This window comes from Muntiacus reevesi, chromosome 2 (assembly GCF_963930625.1).
Source record: "Muntiacus reevesi chromosome 2, mMunRee1.1, whole genome shotgun sequence".
Lineage (NCBI taxonomy): Eukaryota > Metazoa > Chordata > Mammalia > Artiodactyla > Cervidae > Muntiacus > Muntiacus reevesi.
The window spans coordinates 17,491,191-17,515,579 of NC_089250.1; the positions used below are offsets into that span (position 1 = coordinate 17,491,191).

Consider the following 24,389-nt stretch of genomic DNA (forward strand, 5'->3'; position numbering starts at 1 on the left):
CTGACTAGACCGAACTGGTTTACATTCCACCCGCGGGTGAGAGGCCCTAAAGGAATCTGGTGGTTGTTTTTTAAGTGGGGTAAGGGCAGGGCGCCGCCAGCCTCCTTTGGAGGTCGGGATAAAATACTCTTCAAGCCCCCAGAGTCCCTTTCCCCATCGGCCAAAAACTGTCGTGCCGTTCCCAGTCTGTGCGAATGAGGTAAATGAGCCGCCGTCAACCTGGAACAGCCTGTGGTAGGTTCAAGAAATTTCCGGAAGCCCCGCCTTCACTTCCATCCGCTTCTGCGTCGACGCAACACAGGTGACGGAGGCGGAGACGCGCATGGATGGGTGTGGCGTGGGCTGCGACGTAGTGACATCACTGAATACGTGAGGCGTGGGCGGAGCCTCACTTTGAAACTAGTTGGCGGGAGTTGCCAAGGGGCCTTGGCCGGTGATAGAGCCTTGCTTCCGGGGTGGACTGCGATGGAGCCCACCGAGGGCTGTGAGATGAAGAGTGGAGGTGGAGCGGCAGCCAGAGAGTGCGTGAATAGGATCCCGGTGCCAAGACCTCCCTCCATTGAGGAGTTCACCATAGTGAAGCCTATTAGCCGCGGCGCCTTTGGGAAGGTGTATCTGGGGCAGAAAGGCAACAGGTTGTATGCGGTGAAGGTAAGAGTCGAGGATTAAAGAAAGCTAAAGAGGCTGGTCCTTCGGCCCTCCTTCCCGCCCCCTGAACTGGGCAGGCTCCAGGGCCTCGAGCGGCTAGCCTGGATGCCTGGCTCGCTGAAGCCTCCGGGCCCCGTGAGATGATTTGTCATTTGCGGTGACGGCGCGGGCAAGTCGCTGTTGCCTCTGCCCCGCCCTTCTCTTCCCACCGCGTAAACCTTAGGAGATCTAGGACTTCTGAATCCTTTTTACTGATTTGGGCTTTACCAGGATTAAAGTTGAAACTTTAAATTAGAAACATTTTCAAATTATATTTTAACTACCAATTTGATGTAGATTCATTTCTTTTTTTGTTGAGGCGTAATTGACATAATACCAATTTCAGGTGTACAACTTAACGATTCAGTATTTGTCTATGTGGTGAAATGATCATCATAAGTCTAGTTAACAGCCATGATGAAGCAGCAGATTTTTTTCTTGTGATGAGAACTTTATCTTAGCAACATTCAAATATATAATGCAGTATTGTTAACTATAGTCAGCATATTATGATATAGATGAACTTTGGACCTGTATAACCAAAAGATACCATTAAACAAACCCACTTTTCAAGCCTTTCATTATAAATCTGGAATGTACTTTTATTTAAAGACTAAGCTGAAATATTCCTAAATCACTCCTTTATCCTTACAGTAGTATGTGCTGTGCTTCGTCACTCAGTCCTGTCCAACTCTTTGCAACCACATGGACTGTAGCCCTCCAGGCACCTCTGTCCATGGGGATTCTCCAGGCAAGAATACTGGAGTGGGTTGCCACGCCCTCCTCCAGGGGATCTTTGCAAGCCAGGGATTGAACTGGGGTCTCCTGCAATGCAGGTAGATTCTTTACCAGCTGAGCTACCCGGGAAGCCCTACAGTAGTATGTATCATTCCAAAGCATTCAAGAGCTCAAAGTGTTCAAAGCTGTTCAGGCCACTGTTGATTCTCATCTACTCCCGTAGCTTCAAATTAGTCACATCTAAGGAGTGAGTGATAGTAATAAAGGAGAAGCCAGCAGACTGAGTACTGATGTGGTTTCAATTTCCTGTTGGACATTGCCCCTGTGATTATCTAGCACGCACCTCAAAATTGTACTTGTCCAGCTTTGAACATGGTCCTCTCCACCTAACCACCTCCTGGATTTCTTCTCTCCGTGTAATAACACCACCATCATTCAGGCTTGAAACTTGAGTCTTTTTAACCTTCCTCTACTACATCTGTTTATCCTCTCTCTCAACTCTGCCTATCAATTCTGTCTCATATTCATTTTTAGTACTCCTTTCATTCTATTCTCAAGTTTGCCCAAATACAGACTTAATTTTTTCTTTCTTTCTTTTTTAAAGTACAACTCAGTTTTTAGTAAATCAAAGATTGGGTAACCATTAGCACATTACAATTTTAGAAAATTTCCAGTACCTGAAAACTACCTCTCTTGCTTATCTGCAGTGTCTCCCCACTTAGCCACAAGTAACTTTATATCTCTGTTGGTTTGTCTTTTCTGGACGTTCCATATTGATGGAATCATACAATACATGGTCTTTTGCATCCAACTTTCTTCACTTCCTTCACATGTTTTTGAGGTCCCTCAGGCCTTCCTTGGGCTTCCCTGTGGCTCAGCTGGTAAAAAAAAATCCTGCAATGTGGGAGACCTGGGTTCAATCCCTGGCTTGGGAAGATGCCCTGGAGAAGGGAACAGCTCCCCACTCCAGTATTCTGGCCTGAAGAATTCCATGGACTGTATCGTCCATGGGGTCACAAAGAGGCAGACAGAACTGAGCGAGCTTCACTTTCACTTTCTCTTTAGCCCCCCCCCCTTCAAACTTTTCCTAACCTTTCAGACCCACCCTATTGAAATTAATTCTCCATCCCTTCATATTCCAAAGATTTTTTGCTTTTCCTTCTGTTATACTAAACAGTCATTATTAGCTGTTGAAATGAAAATGCCAGTATATTTTTCACCAGTATTTGTGAATATCCACTTTGTGTAGGATATGGATACAGTGGTAAACAAAAACAAATATGCCCTCATGACCCTTCCAGTCTAGTGGAATGATAAGGAAATCATGTTTTAGACTGACTTTGTCAGTTTTGCTCATTTTTCTTATGGGAAGGCTCTACAGCTGGCATTTACAGTGTATTGATGATTTTATTAAATGCTTTAATGAATCTTTGGAAGATATATGCCTTTTTTCCCCTTCCTGAGAATTGATCTCAGTGTTACTAACTGTTCAGTTAGTGCTCCAATTTTAACATAGATTATAGTTTTGCCTCCCTACCAATTACCTTGAGACTTAAAAAGAGTAATTAGTTGTTTTCTGTAACACAGCATCTGACACTTAAGTTTCAGTAAACTCTAGCCATTTTTAAGAATTTTTCCACAATGTATGACAAAACCCACTGAAATGTTGTAAAGTGATTGGCCTCCAACTAATAAAATAATATTTAAAAAAAAAAAAAAAAAAGAATTTTTCCAGGAGATGCTGCAGACCCAGGACCCAGAGCAGCTCAGAGACAATGAATAATAGCTCTTCCAGTCTGCAATAAAAAATGGCCTTCAATAAAACTACATTGCAAAAACATGGGAAAACAAAATGGAAAGAGTAAAAAAGTTGAAGAGGCAGAACCTGAAGAATTTGTAGTAGAAAAAGTACTGGACTGCCGTGTAGTGAATGGGAAGGTGGAGTATTTCCTGAAGTGGAAGGGATTTACAGATGCAGACAATACTTGGGAACCTGAGGGAAATTTAGATTGTCCTGCATTTCTTAATTCTCAAAAAGCTGGTAAAGAAAAAGATGGAACAAAAAGAAAATCTTTGTCTGACAGTGAATCTGATGATAGCAAATCAAAGAAGAAAAGAGATGGTGCTGATAAATCAAGAGATTTTGCCAGAGGTCTTGATCCAGAACGAATAATTGATGCCACAGACAGCAGTGGAGAATTAATGTTTCTCATGAAATGGAAAGATTCCAATGAGGCGGACTTGGTTCTGGCAAAAGAGGCAAATATGAAGTGTCCTCAAATTTTAATTATAATTTTTATGAAGAGAGACTAATTTGGCATTCTTGTCCAGAAGATGAGACTCAATAATTGTTTGAATTTATTATATATATACATTATATATATATTTATATACATAAAATGTGGGTCTTGGTTTTTTGATTTATTAGTGTGAAGATATAACTACATTCTAATGAAAATCAGGTTTGATATGTTTGTTTTGAAATAGTATTGGGGAAGTTACATTGGGTGTTTTTTTTTTTGGTCTGTAGCACTAGTTGCTTTGAACAAATAAAAACTTTCTATAGTTGCCTCCTTCAGCAGGAAAGAATTTGATACCATAGTATATTATATCCTCCGCATTGGAGAACAGCTTTTCTAAATGTTGGGGGAAATCTCCATAGTCATTACTTAATCAAAATTTAGAATTTGCATTTCACTCATATATGCTTTGGGGCTTCCCTGGTAGCTCAGAGGTTAAAGGATCTGCCTGCAATGCGGGAGACGCAGGTTCAATCCCTGGGTCAGGAAGATCCCCTGGAGAAGGAAATGGCAACCCACTCCAGTATTCTTACCTGGAGAATCCCCTGGAGGGAGGAGCCTGGTGGGCTACAATCCACGGGGTCGCAAAGAGTTGGACACGACTGAGCGATTTAACACTCATATATGCCTAAGGTTCATTCTGTTTTTTGTATGTGTATACATAAAATACATATGTAAGTTGTTTGGGAGCTTTTTTGTTGTTTTTGTTTTGGTAAATATTAAACAACAGCTTTTCATAACCATGGATAAGCCCATGTTTTTGGAATTCCATCATTTTGAGCAATATAAGAAATCCTTTCAACTTAAATTGAAAACTTAAGTCTTAACCTTTCAAATTAAATAGTTTTGTAATTAATTAGATAAATTAAGCAATTTAAATTGGGTAATTTTTTAAAGCATCCCTATCAGAATCTGCATCCGTATCTGCATATAAATCTGCATATAAATGCAGAAGCCCTGGAAGGAAAAATTTTCACTATCAACAACCTCCCCAACCAAATGAAAAAAAGTAGAAAAATTCTGGTATGTTTTAACTGGTGAAGCAAAACTTAGTTAAGTGGACCCTTGATGTGAACCATTGTTTTACAAGAAATTGAAGTCCCTATGCTATATTTAGGAAACGTTGTGATATATGGGATGTCTCAGATTTGTTCATGGAAACCTAATCAAATAGTTTTAAAATATTGGCAATTTACAATATACAGGAATATGCCCAGAGGGCATATGGGATCTTAACTAGGGATAGAACCCAGGTCCCCTGAAGTGGAAGGGCAGAGTCTTAACCACTGGACTACCAGGGAAGTCCCAAGGATGTGTAAACACACATCCTGTCCTATAGTGCTTCCTGCGCTTTAGCTGGTCCCACTCTGTGAAGCGGATTCCCTGGTAGCTCAGCCAGTAAAGAATCTGCCCGCAGTGCAGGAGACCTGGGTTGGATCTCTGAGTCAGGAAGATCCCCTGGAGAAGGAAACGGCAACCCAGTCCAGTATTCTTGCCTGAAAAATCCCGTGGACAGAGGAGCCTGGTAAGCTACAGTCCATGGGGGTCACAAGAGTTGGACACGACTGAAGCGACTCAGCACAGGAATAAATGAGTGAACAAACTTTTCTAATCTACACTTGACCTGCATGTTTTTTCAGACTTTACCGCAACCCATTCTATACATGAAGGCTCGATTTTCTCAGTATTTCAGGTTACTAGTTGAGCAGAAGCTAAGAAAAACAATTTTGTAGTAATCAGAATGTTATTCAACTGTATATTATTTACTTTATTGTAAATACTGGTGAACAGTGGTCAATAGTTTTATATTCCTAAAAAAAAAAAAAGAATTTTTCCAGGGGACAAAAATTACATTGTTTCTCTATTTCTATTCATCAAGGAACCAAAAAATTTTTTTAAATGGATTGGCCAATTATTTCTCTATGCCTACATTCCTGATTACGTGAAAGTTGCTCAGTCGTGTCCAAGTCTTTGCGACCCCATGGTCTGTACAGTCCATGGATTTTCCAGGCCAGAATACTGGAGTGGGTAGCTATTCCTTTCTCCAGGGGGGATCTTCCCAACCCAGGGATTAAACCCAGGTCGTCCTCATTGCAAGCAGATTCTTTACCAGCTGAGCTACCAGGGAAGCCCTATAGTCCTGATTGTCTGGGAGCATATTAAGAACATTGCTATCTTATGACTTGTAACAACAGCAGAACAGAATTTATTTTCTACTTATTGGTAGGATAGATGGGAAGCATTTGCTTACATCTTTTTCCTTCTCAAAAGGAAAGTAGTACTTTTACTACTTGATACCAATTTGAGAGGTTCTATGTTGAAGAAAGTTTTATTTTCACCAGCTGTTTTCCTGGCAGAGTTTCATGCTGGGAGTGTGAGGGCCAAACATGTCCCTGCTTTCTCTCTATTGTTTTCACTATGGGAACTTGGAAACCTGAAACCACTCTATGATAAAAAAATAAAAACATGTGTCTGTTGTCACATTATGTACTACAGGTTGTCAAAAAGGCAGACATGATCAACAAAAATATGACTCATCAAGTACAAGCTGAGAGGGATGCACTGGCCCTAAGCAAAAGTCCTTTCATTGTCCATTTGTACTATTCCCTGCAGTCAGCAAACAATGTCTACTTGGTAAGTAAATGACTTGTTTTTCTTCATTCAGGAACCACTAAACCCGGTGACTCAAGAATTACTGCCTTTGGGTTCAGAGTACCTAGGTTTGAATTCCAGCTGTTGGACGTACTAGCTTTATGACCTTGGCCAAGTTACCTTTCCTGTTCTGTTTGTTAGGGTTCTTCAGGGAAAAAGAACAATAGGGTGTGTGTGTCTGTGTCTGTGTATGTATGTAGAAAGGGGGATTTACTTTAGGGAATTGTCCTTCATGGTTATGGCAATGGCAAATCCAAAAATCTCTGGGGTAGGCTGACAGGCTATAGATCCAGCGAAGAGTTGATGTTGCCACACAAGCCCAAAGGCAGTGAAGAAGCAGAACTCCCTCTTCTTTGAAGGAGAAAGAGATGACACCTCAACCTTTTTTCTCTCCAGGCCTTCAGCTGATTGCATAAGGCGCTCCCACATGATGGAGGTTGAGATGTTTTTCTCATCTAAAAAATACCTTAACAGCAACATTTAGATTGGTGTTTGACCAAATATCTGGGTGCCGTGACTTAGCCAATTTGATGTATAAAATGAACCATCATGCCTCAGTTTTCCCATCTGCAAGGCGGAGATAACAGTAGTACCTACCTCAAAGGTTGTTATGAAATTCCAATAGGTTGATATAAACCTTGTAGAACAGTGTGTGGCACATGGTGCTAAAAATATTTCCTAAGTAAAGGATGCATAATAGAAATACTATATCAAATTTGATGTGTAATAAGGAAAAGATATTAGGAAGTGGTGGATTGGGGATTTATGGACTTAGCAAGTTGCTTGCTTTTCACTGAACATGGCAGCTTACACTCTTAATTCTAATGAGGAATTTGGGTAGGGGACAGAAAGAGGTGAGGATGGCAGGTATTTTGACTTCCAAGTTCTAGAGATTCATGAGGAAATAATCAGATGTTGTGAAAGACCACCCTATGCCCCACCCCCAGTCCCACCCCCTCTCCAGCAAATAAAAAGAAGAAAAATTATTCCAAATTAAAGGAGATATTATAACTAAATCCCATGCGTGGTCCTGGCCTGGGAATGAGGGACGAGGAGAGAGGCCGTCAGGAACAATATGGAATTATCAGAGAAATTTGAATACAGACTAAACAACAGGTAATAGCATTATTTTAGCATTAAATTCCATGCATTTTATTACACTGTAATTATAGATGATGTCCTTGATAAAGCATTTGTTTAAAAAAAAAGAATGTCCTTGTTAGCAGAACTGTGATGAAGAATTCAGTGGTACACTTTCATAATTTAAAAAATAAAAAAGAAAGAAAAACAATTCTGTGGTGACATATGCCCTCTTCCACTTCATTCTAAAATTATTCAGCCAAAATTTTAAAGATTAATACCAGTTGCTAATGTTGCCTTATTTAAAGTATTTAATTTGAATAAAAATACATGCACATAGTGTCTCTATGTTAATGTTGTTAATAACTGTTATGTTTATTATGTAACATAATCATGTTAATGATTAGCATAAATAAGTATTGTTATATTCATATATGTGTAGAGGAAGAAAGCAGATGTGGCAAAGTGCTAACGATGGGTGAAAATAGATGAAGAGTACATGAGAAATTATTCTACTCTTCATACCTTTTTCGTAAGGCTGAACAGTTTAAATTTTAGAAAGTGTATGGTAGCATGAACAAACCTGGTATTGATGTGTACTCAGTGACACCAAGAAAATGTCTGTTACAGAACCATGCTAAAATGTATAATCATTAATGCTCAAATAAGATATTTTTAAGTATTCATATTGGTTTTTTTGGAGTTTTTTTGTTTTTTTTTTTTAGTCATATTGGTTTTATTTTACAATATTTCTATTTCTTTTTGACAGGTAATGGAATATCTCATTGGTGGAGATGTCAAGTCCCTTCTACATATCTATGGCTATTTTGATGAAGAGATGGCCGTGAAATATATATCTGAAGTTGCATTGGCTCTAGACTACCTTCATAGACATGGAATCATTCACAGGTAATGACTGACTTTTCTCCAAACTATTACTTAAGCACAAGTAATCAAATTATGTATTTACTATTTGAGTCTTAGATATTTGCATAACCTCCAATATATGGGTTATCTTAAATTTAGTAGTAATTTGTGCGAATTTAGAAATTCCATCAACTCTTTCATCTCCCTGTGTGTGTGAATGTGTTGCTTTGTCCATGGATATCCCATTTTATTGTGGAGAATATTGACTCATTTTTCCGCTCATTTAGCTGTACATCATGCAAAAGTACTATAGTTTATAATCCCAGCTGATTTACAGTGTTTTGCTGTGTTCAAAGAAAGGTTAAGTGACTCTTTTTGGTTAAGGCTTAATCTCACAGAAAGAAGTAAATATGATTTGACCTGGTTTGAGGTTTATTTTACCTAATGAAATTTATCTTAATGGAATATCAAGTGAATAATGCCAAAGATAATCTAGCATTAAATAGTTAACTCTTGTATATTCAGATATTCAAATTTTAGTTTGCCTTTTTTTTTTTTAGTTTGCTTTTGAGAGTTCCTTTCTGTACTTTCAAAGCCACCAATGAGAGACAATAAATAGGGCTTGATTCTTGTTTAACTTTCTGTTTTTTTTGCTTGAAATTCTAAAATCAACACTAGCTCTTTTTTAGTTATCTGATATTTGTCTTTTTTATGTTCAGGGATTTGAAGCCAGACAATATGCTTATTTCTAATGAAGGTCATATTAAACTAACAGATTTTGGCCTTTCCAAAGTTACTTTAAATAGAGGTAAGAAACATAGCAAGTAAGTACCTTTTTAAAAGTCCAACACATTTTAGACACTAACATTTCATTAGTTTATACATTTTCTGTTAATTAAAAATGACTAAAACGGCTTTTGTGTGCGTACCCAGCAGAAGAATTGCTGGATCATATAGAGCAAATTCTATTTTTAATTTTTTGAGAAACTTCCACTGTATTTTTCACAGTGGTTGCACAGTTTTACATTTTACAATTGACCAGCAGTGCACAAGAGTTCCAGTTTCTCCACATTCTTTCCAATACTTCTTGTTTTGTTTTTTGATAGTGGTCATCCTAATGGGTATAAGTTAATATTTCATTGTAGTTTGGATTTGCATTTTCCTGTTGGTTACTTATGTTAAGTATCTTTTCATAAGCCTCTTGACCATTTGTATATCTTCTTTAGAGAAATGTCTATCCAAGACTTTTTATCCACTATTTTAATTAGATTACTTGGATTTTTTTTGTTATTGAGTTGTAGTTGTTTCTATATTCTATATATGAGCCCCTTATTAGATAAATAATTTACAGATGTTTCTCCCATAGATTGTCTTTTCATTCTGTTGCTTGTTTCCTTTGATGTTCTGAAATTGTGAGGTTTGATATAGTCCCATTTGTCTTTTTTTGCCTTTTTCCTGTGCTTTCAAAATCATAACCAAGAAATCATTGCTGTAGCATTTTTTTAATTTATAAAATATTTTTTAAGAAGTTTATTGTAGTTCCTACAGTTTCATCAGTGTGAGGTATAAGTGAAATTTAAATTCAAACTTTCGACCTACATTTTAAAGTCTTACACTACATACAAAGTGTTACACTTCTCTTACTTTTTTTTTTACCATTTTTTTAACTATTATTGATATCTAAAGAAAATCATACAATATTATGTGTGAGTTTTGAATCATTTTACAGTGTTACACATTGAAAGCTGATAAAAATCTGCATTAGTTTCTATCTTGCTTACATAGTAAATTAACATAAGTGTTCCATAATTTGTATTCCTTAAATTGATTCTTTTGTTGTTGTTTAGTCACTCAGATTCTGTTATTGAAATTTATTTTGTATTCTTAGTACTTTGATTCCTTTCTTAGCTTTTTTTTTTTTTTCCACCTCCTTTTCTAATGCTTTATTTACCAAGAATTATTTTGTTGGCAGTTAGGTAACACTTTTGTATTTATCTTGTTTTAATTTATTTTTTTTATTAATTTTTACCTTTTGGCCCCTTTCATCCATTTCTTCCAGCCCTTAATCCCACCTCTGGCAACCACAAATCAATTCTCTGTATCTATGAACTTGATTTTTTGTTTTGTTTTTTAAATTCTACATATAGAGAAAGCATATGATATTTGTCTTTTTCTATCTGGTTAGTTCTACATGTTTACTGTATGGCATGATGGTTTTCCTGGCTGTGTTTGTCTTGCACAAGCCAACTTTGTAGTTGATGTCAGCAATGTGGAAAGTGGGGCAAAGTCCAGAACAAATAATTGTTGACTTTAGTCAATGACAGTTGAAGTTTTTAAAGAATATCATGTACTTTTCTTTCTATACGTAGATATCAACATGATGGATATTCTTACAACACCATCCATGGTGAAACCTAGACAGGATTATTCAAGAACCCCAGGACAAGTATTATCTCTCATCAGCTCTTTGGGATTTGTAAGTACTCGATAAGAAAAAAACTCACATGATAGACCCTAACATGATTGCCATTTACACAAATTCAAATATTAAGCTTGTTGCATTACTTTGGCAGTTCACCTACCTAGATATCATAACAGTCTATGCATTTAGGTGGTGTTTTTGTGACAACAAATTGTAGCATTTGTTTTTGTCTTCCTCTTTGTCATAGCACACACCAGTTGCAGAAGAAAATCATGACTCTGCAAATGTTCTTTCGGCTCATGTATCTGAAACATCACCACTTTCTCAAGGACTAACTTGTCCTATGTCCATAGATCAAAAGGACATTACTCCTTATTCTAGCAAGCTACTAAAATCATGTGAGTATAAAAGAAAAGATAGTATATTCTGTTAAATGTGCCCTTGAGGAACAAAGTATTTTATAATTTTAAAATTTTGAGTATCAATAATTTTTAAATGCAGGCATTCAGATAGCCTGTGGACTTCCTCTGTTTTGTCATGTAAGTGCCATTTCTGACAGGGGTTGTTGCAGATCTTTGTTGTTGTTGGCTGCACTGGGTCTTCATTGTCACACGTGGGCTTTCTCTAGTTGCAGTGAGCTGGGGTTACTCTGTAATTGCGGTGTGTGGGCTTCTCATTGTGGTGGCTTTTCTTGTTGCAGAGCACAGGCTCTAGAGCCCTCGCCTAGTTACTCCACAGCTTGTGGCACCTTCCTGGACCAGGGATAGAACTGGTGTACCATTCATTGCAAGGTGGATTCCTAACCACTGGACCAGCAGGGAAGTCCCTGGTGGATCTTTACATCAACAAAATAAAATGTCAAGCTAATTTTTCAATTAGCTGCAACATTGTAATGATCATTGGGTGAATTTCACTGTACTGAGTCTATGGAAATCTTAGATGGAGAAGATATAGTAATACTCTGTGCTTTTATAAAATGATTTCCAAAAGGTTCTGAAATAAAATAGTTACAGTCAAGATATAGTCTTAGTTATTATACAATAAAAGTCAAAAGTAAAGGAAGCAAGTGGAAAATCTGTATAGCACTTAACCTCACCCTCTAATTTATTAACAGTGGACAGTTTAGTTCTGTGCATGTGTGTTTTCTTCATCTTGAAAATGTGAATAATGATGCTGATGCTTTTGAACTGTGGTGTTGGAGAAGACTCTTAAGAGTCCTTTGGACTGCAAGGAGATCCAACCAATCTGTCCTAAAGGAGATCAGTCCTGGGTGTTCATTGGTAGGACTGATGTTGAAGCTGAAACTCCAATACTTTAGCCACCTGATGCGAAGAGCTGACTCATTGGAAAAGACCCTGATGCTGGGAAAGATTAAGGGCAGGAGGAGAAGGGGACGACAGAGGATGAGATGGTTGGATGGCATCACTGACTCGATGGACATGGGTTTGGGTGGACTCCAGGAGTTGGTGATGGACAGGGAGGCCTGGCGTGCTGCGGTTCATGGGGTCACAAAGAGTCGGACACAACTGAGCAACTGAACTGAACTGAACTGAAAGAGTAATTAGTGTTAGTTGTTTTCATAGATGCTACTTCGTTATGAATTTGGTCCTCAATTCTGAACATACCTTGAAGCAATGGATAGACCGAAAGGAAGAATTGCCTCCTTTTTACAAATGAGAACAAAAGAGTCTCATTTTAAGTTCAGGAGCAAAAAGTTTTAGCATCATTAGTTATTTATAAGATACAGGAACTTGTGTTATAGAGATGGTGCTACTTTCTGGCACTGGCTCACGCTTAGCAAGGTCACTATTATTTCTTTTACCCAGTAGTATAAAAAAGTCCTTATGGATGTATATAATTCGACACTGGTAAGCATGTAAACCTCAACATTAAAATAAAGCTCTGGTTTTAATTAAATACAAATTGAATTGAGTAAGAGTAGTCACATTCCAGCCTTCTAGCACATCCAGATTTAGCCCATCAGTAATGAACCTTCATTGAGAAAAGTTTCAAATTGGATAATGATATTCAAAATGAATTTCCTTCTAATTATAAATTTGCAAAAAATAAAAAAATAAATGAATTTGCTCCCTATCCTGATTTCTTCTTATAAATATTGAGAGTTTTGTCTATTAACTTTCAGAAGCCATGCTTATTGATGAGATAATGTTTACATAGAAATAGTTCTGATATGAAATATTTACTTACTACTTAACCCAATTACCTGTAAAGATTCAGGATTTGCAGGGAAGTAGGAAAGAAGTGACATAAGCCTCGGTGTTTTCTCTTCCCCACAGGTCCTGAAATGGTTGCCTTCCACCCCCGGATGCCCGTGAAGTGTCTAACTTCCCACCTCCTCCAGTCTAGGAAGAGGCTGGCAACATCCAGCACCAGCAGTCCCTCCCATACCTTCATATCCAGCGTGGAATCCGAGTGCCACAGCAGTCCCAGATGGGAAAAGGATTGCCAGGTCAGAGTGCCACTCACCTTACCCAGAACTAACAGTGTGTAATGATAGAAACATTTGACACCTTTTCATACAAGTTCTGTAAGGACATGAAAGTGTTATGTGAACAGCAGTGAAGATACTCTTCATTTTCCTATATATTCTGTCAAATTCTTTTGCAATATTTCATTTCTCATTGAAATGTGAAATTATTCTTCTTCAGTATATGAGATTACAGTTTTTTTTAATTAAAAAAAAATTATGTTTTGGTCATCCTGCGAGGCATGTGGGGGGTCTTAGTTCCCCAGCCAGGGATCAAACCCATGATCCCTATATTGGAAGCATGGAGTCTTAACCACTGGTTCACCAGGGAAGTCCTCCAATTTTTTAACTTTTGCAGTATATTAATAGTAAATGTTTGGTTTCTAGGCATCTAGATGGACTTTTTAAAAATTAACTGCCCTAACATAGACATTAGATTGTTGAGTATTTTTAACCTTTGTCTTATTTTATAACCTATACTACGTCCCTCTATAACTGTTTACTGCCAGCTTATCATTTAATGGAATGGTAACTCTTCTGAATCAGAAATAACTTCTAGACCACAAAGGCTGATGTGGGTGTGTCTTTAAAAGTATCTATTCTAAGGAGATTGCTTGCCAAGTGAATAGATACTGAAAGTCATTTTACTTAATTTATGTATTCTGTTCTGGGCTTTTTAAAGCTATTAAAGCTGAGAGGAACTAAAAATATGATAGCCTTTCCTATATAGAATGTGGGTAAAATGTTAGGTTAGAATTCTGTTAATACCCAAAGAAAAAATCCTTCCACTTGATAAAATAAATTGGATTCTATTTGCTCTTTAGACTCAGTAATATGATTTTCTTCATTGCAGTGACTAAGTCCTAATCACTAGGACACCAAGGACGTCCCCTAATTTTTTAAGTGTTTTTTCCTCCCTTTTAGGAAAGTGACGATGCAGCAGGCTCCACAATGATGAGTTGGAATACAGTTGAAAAGCCTTTATGCACCAAATCTGTAGATGCCATGGAGACCAAAAGTTTCAATGAAAGGGATCTTGAGTTAGCTCTTTCTCCCATTCACGGCAGCAGTGTCGTTCCTGCCACTGGAAACTCTTACGTTAACCATGCTAAAAAATGTTCTTCAGGGGAAGTTTCTTGGGAAGCAAGACAACTAGATGTAAATAGTATCAACGTGACTGCTGACACAAGCCAGTCTGGTCTCCATGAATCAAAACAGTGGGCTGTGGATTCTGGTGGGATGACTGAAGAGCACCTTGGGAAAAGAAGTTGTAAAAGAATTTTCGAATTAGTTGACTCCAGTCCTCGTCAGGAAATTATACCAAATAAAAAAAGTTGCTTCGAGTATGAGCGTAATAATGAAATGACAGATTGTTATGCAAATGAAAGGACAGGCCTGACAGTTGAAGTCCAGGACCTTAAGCTGTTGGTATACAGAGATCAGCAAAATGACTGTGTGAATAAAGAGAATGTGGGCAATTCTTTTACTGATAAACACCAAACCCCAGAAAAATTGTCTGTCCCAATGATAGAAAAAAACCTTATGTGTGAGCTGGATGACGATTGTGACAAGAATAGTAAGAAGGACTACTTAAGTTCTAGTTTCCTATGTTCTGATGGTGATAGAACTCCTAAAAGTATTCACATGGACTCTGATTCATCTTTTCCTGGAATTTCCATCATGGAAAGTCCGTTAGAAGGGCAGTCTTTAGATCCAGATAAAAACATCAAAGAATCCTCTTTGGAAGAATCAAATATTGAAGACCTACTTCCTGTATCACCCAGCTGCCAAGAAAGTACCTTGCCAAAAGGTGTTGAGTGTCCTACCATCCAAGACAGCAACCAAAAAATGTTGGCTCCTTCTTCAGATGTCTTAAAACCATTAACCTCTAAAAGAAATGCTGTGGCATTTCGGAGTTTTAACAGTCACATTAATGCTTCCAATAGCTCCGAACCTTCTAAGATGAGCGTCACTTCTTTAGATGTGATGGATATTTCGTGTGCCTATAGTGGGTCATATCCCACGGCTATCACCCCTACTCAGAAAGAAAGATCCTACATGCCATATCAGGTATGTTATCACTGGATACTCCATGCTGTATCAAGTATGTTATCACTTGCTAATGTGTGGTCCTTTAGATTTTAGAAAAATAAACTATGAAGGCCAGACATTTGCCTATCAGCTGGACTATATAATATTAATCAAACGGTTTTGTTCTGCTTATCGGAAATCTGTGGCTTTGTGGAGCTTTTAGTATAGAAAGGTGAAGTGGGTAGCAGTGTTTATCATTTTTAATTCCAGTGCCTCCTTCATTTGTATTGTCCTGCATACTTTCACATATTTATATGTCACATGTTTACATATTTACAATCACATTTTCACTTGATCACAGTAATTCTGAGATAGAAAATTAAAATCCATCTACTTTACTGCCTTCTAAGGACACATTTAGATGATCTCTTTTCTTTGTAGAAAAGAGTTGAAAAATCAAATAAAATCTTTTTTTTTTTTGTCCCTAAACCGTTATCTTTTTAAACCCAAAGTTTCTTTTTTTTTCTTCCTTTGGAGAGACATCGTAATATAGAAAGTGCACACCTGTAAGGTTACAAGACTTTAGTTTTCTATTTAGAGCTTAGTGAGGGACTTAGAAATTGTTTCCTTCAGAGCCTGTGTCTGCCACCTGTCCTGCTGGTCCAACAGAGTCCTTGTGAGACAACAAAATATCTTAAAAACATAAATGCCAGTTGGCACCAAAGGTTATTTGCATATAGTTCAAACTTATGCATTGCCTAATAATTCAGTCATTTTTCAGCTGTAGCCTCCCTCCAGGGCACTTTGTAAGCTTGTATTGATCCATCCTATCAATAAATTTTTCTCATGGATTTTTTTCATTATTTCTTGCATATCCAGATCTTATTGAAATAACTGGTGTTAGCTAAGCAATTGAATTGCATTATTATCATTAGGATTTTTTAAGTAAGACTTTTCATAATTAGTTCTGAGACCATTTCCAAAGCTGATCAAGGATTTCACTATTTTCCATGCCCAGCAGCCTAGCTTTTCTTTGGTATAAGCATTTCTGTTCACTGTGAAAGGAATGAAGATATTTATTGTGCCTTAAATTCTTGAAATTAGCAGACCCCAAATCAGGTCAAATCAGAAACTCCATACCGAACTCCAAAGAGTGTGAGAAGAGGGGCAGCCCCAGTGGACGACGGTCGAATCCTGGGGACGCCGGACTACCTCGCGCCAGAGCTGCTGTTAGCCAGGGCCCATGGTAAGGCACACACGTCTTGAGTTTTTGAAGTATCTATCATTATAGTTTCTTTTGAGATAAAGTGTGTTAAATTTCTTTGGAACTTAAATTGCCTAAGGTAAAACAAGATGAGATGGTGCAGTACTCTTTTTCTCACATATATGGCATTTATTATAGTAAATAAAGACACGCAGCCATTCATCCTCAGCCTGCTGGTTCAGTCTCAGTGATCCAGAGAAGCCCCACCTTCCAGCCCCTCCACTGTCTTTGTTCTAAATGTCTTCCCAGGTCTATTCTTGTCTGGTTTCGGGAATACAAAGTTAGTCCTGCGCTTCTGTTCAGTCTGCAGATGCCTCTTCCTGTTCAGAGCCTGCACTCACTATACCCTCACCAGAAGGGTCCAGCCAGATAGGAACCATCCCTCAAAAAGCAACACAGAAATAAAAGTTCCTCTGGGCACTTAACTAGTTTTTGGACATTGTCCCTTTTACTAAGTCACAGCTTTGCTAGCTCATTTCCTATATTATCATTTATACATTTTCTCAAATCAATACAGTAGGAATGGAAACCTCAGATGGCAAGGTTTACTTGATAAAATCTTGCCGTTCTTTTAGTGGGACATTACTTATTATAGCTAGCTAGTGGAATGTTCTAAAATTTTTATTTCCCATAAAAGTAACTTGACATAGTTTTTAAAATAAATAATAGAGAGGAATTTATCATTTTAAAGACAACAATAACAATTCCCTGCTCTCTAACTGCTAAAGGGACTTAGGAACCCCAGCCTGAGTTTCCATAGCTGCTTCTTTTAATAGATATGTTTGTTTCAGCTCTCTTATATTGGTAGTAAAATTACCTGAATTGTTGCTCCCAGAGTAGGCTGTTTTCTACTTGGGAAAAACTCTCTTCTTCATCTTTTGTCTCTTGTGTCAGGCACACTACCTGGTTTCTAGTTCAATAAATGACTTAAGAATGAACTTATAACTTTCAAACAATGTACCTAACTCCTGTTTTCTTACGTGCAGGATTTCTGACTTCAGGTGAGTGAATTTCTCCATAAAGGAACATGGCAAAGCACACTTATCTGAACAGTCAAAGTCTAACTAGATCACATTGCATGCAAAATTTTTCCTGATTTCAGCTCACTTATGAAATACAAAATGGGCTTCCCAGGTGGCGCTAGTGGTAAAGAACCCAGCTGCCAGTGCAGGAGACGTAAGAGACACAGGTTTGATCCCTGGGTTGGGAAGATCCTCTGGAGAAGGGCATGACAACCCACTCCAGTATTCTTGCCTGGAGAATCCCATGGACAGAGGAGCCTGGTGGCCTACAATCCATGGGGTCACAAAGAGTCAGACATGACTAAAGCAACTTAGCATGCACACAGCGTGTACATGTTTATCCTTATCCCATGAAATACCAAAATGAACTGTCTTCTGAGCAAGAAGACATCCAGAGAGATTGCTCTTCTCTGTGAAAACAAGTGTCGGCATGTGGAATTTTTTTATTACAACTGAAGAAATACGCTTGATAAAAATATTAAAATTAATAGCTACAAAAGGGCTTGAATTTTCTAAGCCTTCCATCCCATTATTATTAGAAAATAGAGAGTAATTAGCATACAAATTACAGAAGTGGATTGTAAATTAGAAAGCCAGTCGTGTAAAACAACTCTATTCTATAGTTCTAGCTATTTATTTTATAATTGATAATATGATTTATCACAATATGTGATCTTTTTAGACTCTGACTCAAATGTATGGGTATGTATGACATATCCATGGAGAAGTCATGTATGTTTCTGACATGAGTACATTTTTGGCTGAGCTGGAGAAAGGTTCCTAATTTCTAATCTAAGTAAAATAAATTAAAATGCAGGGTTTTCCTGATTCCCTCTTACTTTCCTGTATTTGGTTATCTAACCTGTTGAAATAATTCTTTCTCAGTGCTGCTTAAAAGGCCTACTAATGGAGGTGGTTTGTGTGTTTTTATAGTGATTACAATAGAGATAGAAGCCTGTAGACTGTTTGTACCTTGTGTTCCATAGGAAAAATGGGATCATGTGGCTTGCAGATGGAAAGGTATTCTAAATGCATGCGATTATTTTTTCTAAGGGAAGATTCCACAATGCTTTCCTATTGTTTTTTGTTTTGGAGGCTTTTTTGTTTGTTTCTTTTTGTGGTATTTGCTTAACCACAGTAATGAATTTTGTGAAACTGACTTTAAAGAGTTAATTTTCAGACAAATTTAGTTCTAGACTAGAATCACAACTCTAAATTTATATTGAAGTTAATTGTTTTTGGACCGAAATTAACTTTTGCTTAGGAAACATTTTGTTCCTTCATAGACATAACTAAGCAAAAGTATAAACCAGATTATAAGGTCTTGTTTAAAATAAACATCTAAAAAAAAAATCTTTGCAGGGAATGCCCTGGTGGTCTAGTGGTTAGGACTTGGTGCTTTCACTGACAAAGCCTGGGTTCAATCTCTGATTGGGGAACTAAGATCCCGCAAGCCTCATGACATAGCCCAAAAAATTAAAATTAAAAAAAAATCTTTGTATAGAAATGGTGCTTTCACTGAAGGTTTTATTTAGAAGTCAGTTTTACCTGCTTATTAAGACTTATCTTCTAATTCCCTCCTCAAGCTATAGTCTAAATGTTTTTTTTGTTAAACTAATTTGTTCCCCTTTGTCCTTAAAAAGAGTAAAGCAACATTAAAACACCCTGTAAGTAAGGCTTCCCTGGTCACGAGGTTATCCTCCAGTTAGCATTAATATTACTACCTCATCTCCTTCCTTTGTAAAACAAGTAGATACAGAATCATCCGAATGTTATTATTTCCTGATTTGAAACTGAGGAGTACTCTAATTTTAAAGAATAATTTTTAGATTAAATGCATTCCTTTGTTGTGTTTTAGGATTTAGCATAAAAGTAAGTCTCCAGAATATTGGAAGTAATTAATAAATGGCAAAAGATAACTTTTTTTTTAATAGCCACGTTAATTGTTAATCTAACCTCTATATTCAGGACTTCCCTGGAAATCCAGGGGTTAAGACTCTGCATTTCCAAATGCAGCAGGTACAGGTTCAATCCTTAGTTGGGGAAATAGGATACTGCATGCCATTTGGTATGGCAAAAAGTTTTTTAAAATAAATACAAATAATAAAACTGTTATTTTCCAAGAAAATAATTACCATACTGCCTAAAGGAAGGAAATTTGGGGTTTTGTACCTTAAAGAGCCAGAAGAAAACCTTAGGAAGTAAGTCTTTGGGCCTTCATTGTGCCCAGATAAAAACATATTAATGTTTTAGTTGATCAAACATTTGTAGAAAATGCTTGCAAGTTCAACTGCTTCCTCTTAAATTCCAGGTCCTGCAGTAGACTGGTGGGCCCTTGGAGTTTGCTTGTTTGAATTTCTAACAGGAATTCCCCCTTTCAATGATGAAACACCACAGCAAGTATTCCAGAATATTCTGAAAAGAGGTGATTCTTTTTCTCCTATCTATGAAGATAGATTCATTTATCTCATTTATCTCTGTGTATTGTTCCTTTGACCAATGATGAACATGTTAATTTGTATTTGTAGATATCCCTTGGCCTGAAGGTGAAGAAAAGTTATCTGATAATGCTCAAAGTGCTGTGGACATACTCTTAACCATTGATGATACAAAGAGAGCAGGAATGAAAGGTAAGGTTTGGGGTTAGTCACCAAATCTTGGTGACTTTTACCCTTGATTTGCTTCAGGGATGAATGTTAATAATATCAAGTTCTAATATAATACTACTGATAATCTGACAGCTAAACTCAGTTGGTTTTAAACTTTCAGTTTATTTTTGCCCTCTCAGTATTCATTGATATATTTGTCCTTATTCAGAACATTAAAATTCAGTGCAATCAGGTTGCAGTCTTGAATTTTATTACTCTCAAGCAGGTTCTCAAAACAATCTCATCTTGTTAATGTCTTTAAGTTTTTTGGAGCCTGATAAAGTTAACCATCAACCAATATAGGAAATTCTTTTAGTCAAAACTTCCTGTTTTATGATTTCTTACTGCTTCATTTCTGACATCATTATTGATTGACAAGTATTTTTATGTACTCTGGCTCCTTGTTGCATTATCCTCACGGCTAAGATGCCTCAAAGAAGACAAAATGGGCTCATCATGACCCATTCAAAGCTTTTTTCCCGTGCTGGAAACTCGAATTAATTTTAAACTCCAATTTTGAAACTCCAGTAAATCTCATTAGCAGTTGCCTTAAAATTCTTTTTGTCACACGGTATAGATAGAGACAGCTAAGCACTTATGTCTCAAAATACACTTCCATGTGAAGTACGGTATATTAAGAAAATGGACTTTAGTCGTATGTCATTTGTATCAACTTCTAGTTTTCCCTCTAATCAGATCAACAAACCCTATAGAGTGACGTCTAGGTGTCAGTGTTGTTATTTGAGGCACTGGAGATAACCTAGGGGTGAATCAGACTAAAACTCCTGTCCTTAAGTTGTAGAACTACATTCTAGCGGAAAGACAGGCGGTAGACAGATATAATCATAACGCCATCCAGTAGTAACTACACAAAGAGAGAAAGCAGAGAGGGTACAAAGTGAAGGCAAGAGATGTATTTTTTAGACTGGATGGTCATGAAGATTTCTAGCAAGTGGAATTTGAGCAAAAACCAGTGTAAAGTGAGGATGCAGACATTTGAAAACTTAGCTCTAAAAATTACTTTAAGGGACTTCCCTGGTGGTCCAGTGGTTAAGACTCCAAGCTTCCACTCTAGGGGCCACGGGTTCAATCCCTGGTTGGGGAACTATGATCCTACATGCCACATAGTGTGACCAAAAAATAGTAATAATGAAATTAAAAATTGCTTTAAAGCAACAGTTCTCCTCTGGAATGATTTTGCTCCCCAGAGGACATTTGGTGTTGTCTGGAAACATTTCTGGGTTGTCACAGCAGTTGGGGTCATCTAGTAGGTAGAGGCCACGGGTTCACCCAGCATTCTACCATGCTCAAGACAGTCCCTATGACAGAAAATTATCAAATGTCAATCATAACAAAATTTTGAAACCGTTGTTTAGAAAATGGCTGCACTGCACTGTAATTTGCTTAGTACATTCTTACCAGACCTCAGATACTGTTCATTTGTTCAATGAATAGTTTACCTAGTGAAGCAGACAGGGTTATTCTTCAGTTTATTTAATCTTAACCTAGATTAGAATTCTTTGCAGATGCAGTTTAAATAAAGAGATACAATGAGAGAATCATGAAACATCATATCACATCCAGATATCCCAGTTCCAGTTACTACTACAAGTAACTCTAAAGTAACCGATGCTCAGTTATTTATTTTGAACAATTGAGACAAATTCTCTAAATGTGAATTACTTTTGCTATTTTATCCTTTTTCCTACCAGTCTTTTAGTTTATAGTAAATCCAACATATACACATACTGTTTTTCCAACCCACTAGCCCCAACACAGACATACAATTCCCTACTGTCTGCGTAGTCATCTTCTGATATTTTCCTTAAATTTGATTGCTTTTTTGGTTTGCATACTGCCTTAATTGACACTTCTTTTTTTTCCATCTTTACTGTTGCCTGATGAAGTGAATAGTTGAGGAGAGGGGAGCTATGTCTACCAACTGAATATCTGTGTGACCAAAAAAGCAAATTCTTATTTTAGTCAACAGAAGAAAAATGTAGTAAAGATGTGATTTTGTAAGTGGAAACCATAGACTCGGATGTAGCCATACTGCTGGGTGGCCAGTGTGTTGTAGAGATGCAAGTTAGTGAAATCAAAGAACCAGGAAGAGAAAGAATGTGTCAGAAGTGTCATCGGTGTGTATGCTGAAATTAGCAGGAAGGATAAGGATGGCGCACAGGACTGGAGGATGAGCTTCCTGCTGAAGTTATGTAGGCGGGCGATGCTGAGCTCCAAGCAGTCAGCAAGGCCTTGAGATAAGAAGTGGGGCATTAATCACTGAAGATCAGTGATGCGGGAACAGGAAGTAGGCCAGGCTCCCTTATCTCATGAACTCTGGGATTCTTCCTGCAGGTACAGGCAATGAGAAAGATAGGCTCCTGTTAAGGCCAGTCATCATTCTCTCTTTGGACTGATTCAGACAAGGCACCTGTCATATGCCAGGCGGTACACAGAATAACACAGCGTGTGCTGTTGGGAACTGTGTGGTTGAAGATAGGGATGTTTTTAAAATGTCTGTGAAATGATCATAGTAAACCAGGGCAAGGTCCCTGTGAAACAGTCTCTCCTTGATGCCTGTAAAATATTGGGTTAGCCAAGAAATTCATTTGGGTCTTTCATACCATGTGATGGTAAACCCAAACGAACTTTTTGGCCAATCCAATAGTACTTAGTTAATGGTGTCATAATATTGTTTTGTTTGATATTTTTTTCCCAAGAGCTGAAACATCATCCTCTCTTCAGTGGTGTGGATTGGGAAAATCTACAGCATCAAAAAATGCCATTCATACCCCAACCAGATGACGAAACAGATACATCTTATTTTGAAGCCAGGAATAATGCTCAGCACCTGACTGTGTCTGGATTTAGCCTTTAGCTTTAATCTGTTAAATTTTTCCCTTTAATCTAACCTTGCCTTATAGCATGAGCTAGTATAATTACATACACCTTAGTACTGGATTGATCTAAGCAGGAAAAATCATTATTTTACCTGGATCAGCGAGCTTTTCATGTATGTTATTGCTTCCACAGCATTAAAAAGGCTATCAAGAATGTAACCAGTAATTTATCTTAGTCTCAGAGTTGTAAATAGATCTTCAAAGCTTTTTTCATCTTATTTATTTTGTTATTGCACTTTATAAAAATTAATGCTTCAGTAAAACTATTAGAAACATGACCTCTTTAGAGAAAGAGTAAGCCTCGAGCTTGATTTTCTTTCTCATCTGTTCATGTTGGTCTACCATTCATTTGGTGTTAACACAACAAAAACATTATAGTTTTATTTTATTGTAATTTATCTGTACTTGATTGCCTGCAAAAGCTATAGTCTTGAGGGCAATCATGTAAAGCTATCATTATGACCGCAAAAATGCAACTGGAAAATTCCTTCACTCAGTACTATAACTCCTTTTGGGAATGAGAAATAAAAGGATTAGGGTTTTGCCTCACTTTGCTATGAATACAGTTTTGTTGCGTTTGGCTGCTTCTAGTGCTTTCTCTACAATACAGATTACTTTAAAATAGTAGTAGAAAGCTTAGGTGAGATATACTGTAGCAATTTTAACAGCTTGTTCAATTTCAACAAAAAATGTGATGGTTTACATTTCTAAATAATTCATTTAAAACATATGCAGCATTACCAGAGTACCCTGATTCTTTTTTTAAAAAATAACTTACTTTCGCTTAATAAATATAATTGTAACATACTTTGATACATTCTGTCAATGTCACTCTTTTCAATATAGATACACTAAGATTCAGCTTCACAAGTCATATCTTAAAGTCATTGAGGTTTTCTGCATACTTAACCACCAAAAGAGAAAAATTCAAATTTAAATGTACCATGTGTAAATTTTCTGTTAATATATTAAATACTGTTGCTCATTTTGCAAGATGACTTGAGTTTTTTTACTTTCTATCAGCATCCTGTTATTAATGTAGTTGACAAAGGTTAAAACTATTTAGAAGTTGCAGTGAAAGAGACACTGTAATAATCGGTGCCAAGTAATTAAATCCATGATTTAACGGTTTTACTGAGCTTATTCTAGTAATGACAACTCAAGTTTAATCTGCCTAATTGTCACCTTTTCTAACAATAATATGTTCAAAATACAGTTATTAAAACTTAAATGTAAAAAAAAAAACTTTAATGTAAATTACATCTTTCCCTTAAATTAGGTAAAAGCTAA

The 24,389-nt window shown here is 37.1% G+C and overlaps 1 protein-coding gene and 1 pseudogene across 2 annotated transcripts; both read left to right on the forward strand.

Annotated features, from left to right (window-relative positions):
• Positions 1-378: 378 nt before the first annotated feature.
• On the forward strand, positions 379-24,092 carry MASTL (microtubule associated serine/threonine kinase like). 2 transcript variants are annotated; one of them, XM_065921003.1, is made up of 12 exons: positions 379-651; positions 6,222-6,359; positions 8,227-8,366; positions 9,044-9,132; positions 10,694-10,800; positions 10,994-11,144; positions 13,044-13,216; positions 14,159-15,304; positions 16,370-16,511; positions 19,863-19,976; positions 20,080-20,181; positions 22,920-24,092. In XM_065921003.1, the coding sequence occupies exons 1-12, from the start codon at positions 466-468 to the stop codon at positions 23,075-23,077; spliced, it is 2,646 nt and encodes an 881-aa protein (XP_065777075.1). In that variant the 5' UTR covers positions 379-465; the 3' UTR covers positions 23,078-24,092. The 2 variants fall into 2 exon arrangements, with proteins under 2 accessions (XP_065777075.1, XP_065777076.1); XM_065921004.1 differs by having other exon boundaries at positions 16,373-16,511.
• On the forward strand, positions 2,940-3,738 carry LOC136157785 (chromobox protein homolog 3 pseudogene; annotated as a pseudogene).
• Positions 24,093-24,389: the final 297 nt, after the last annotated feature.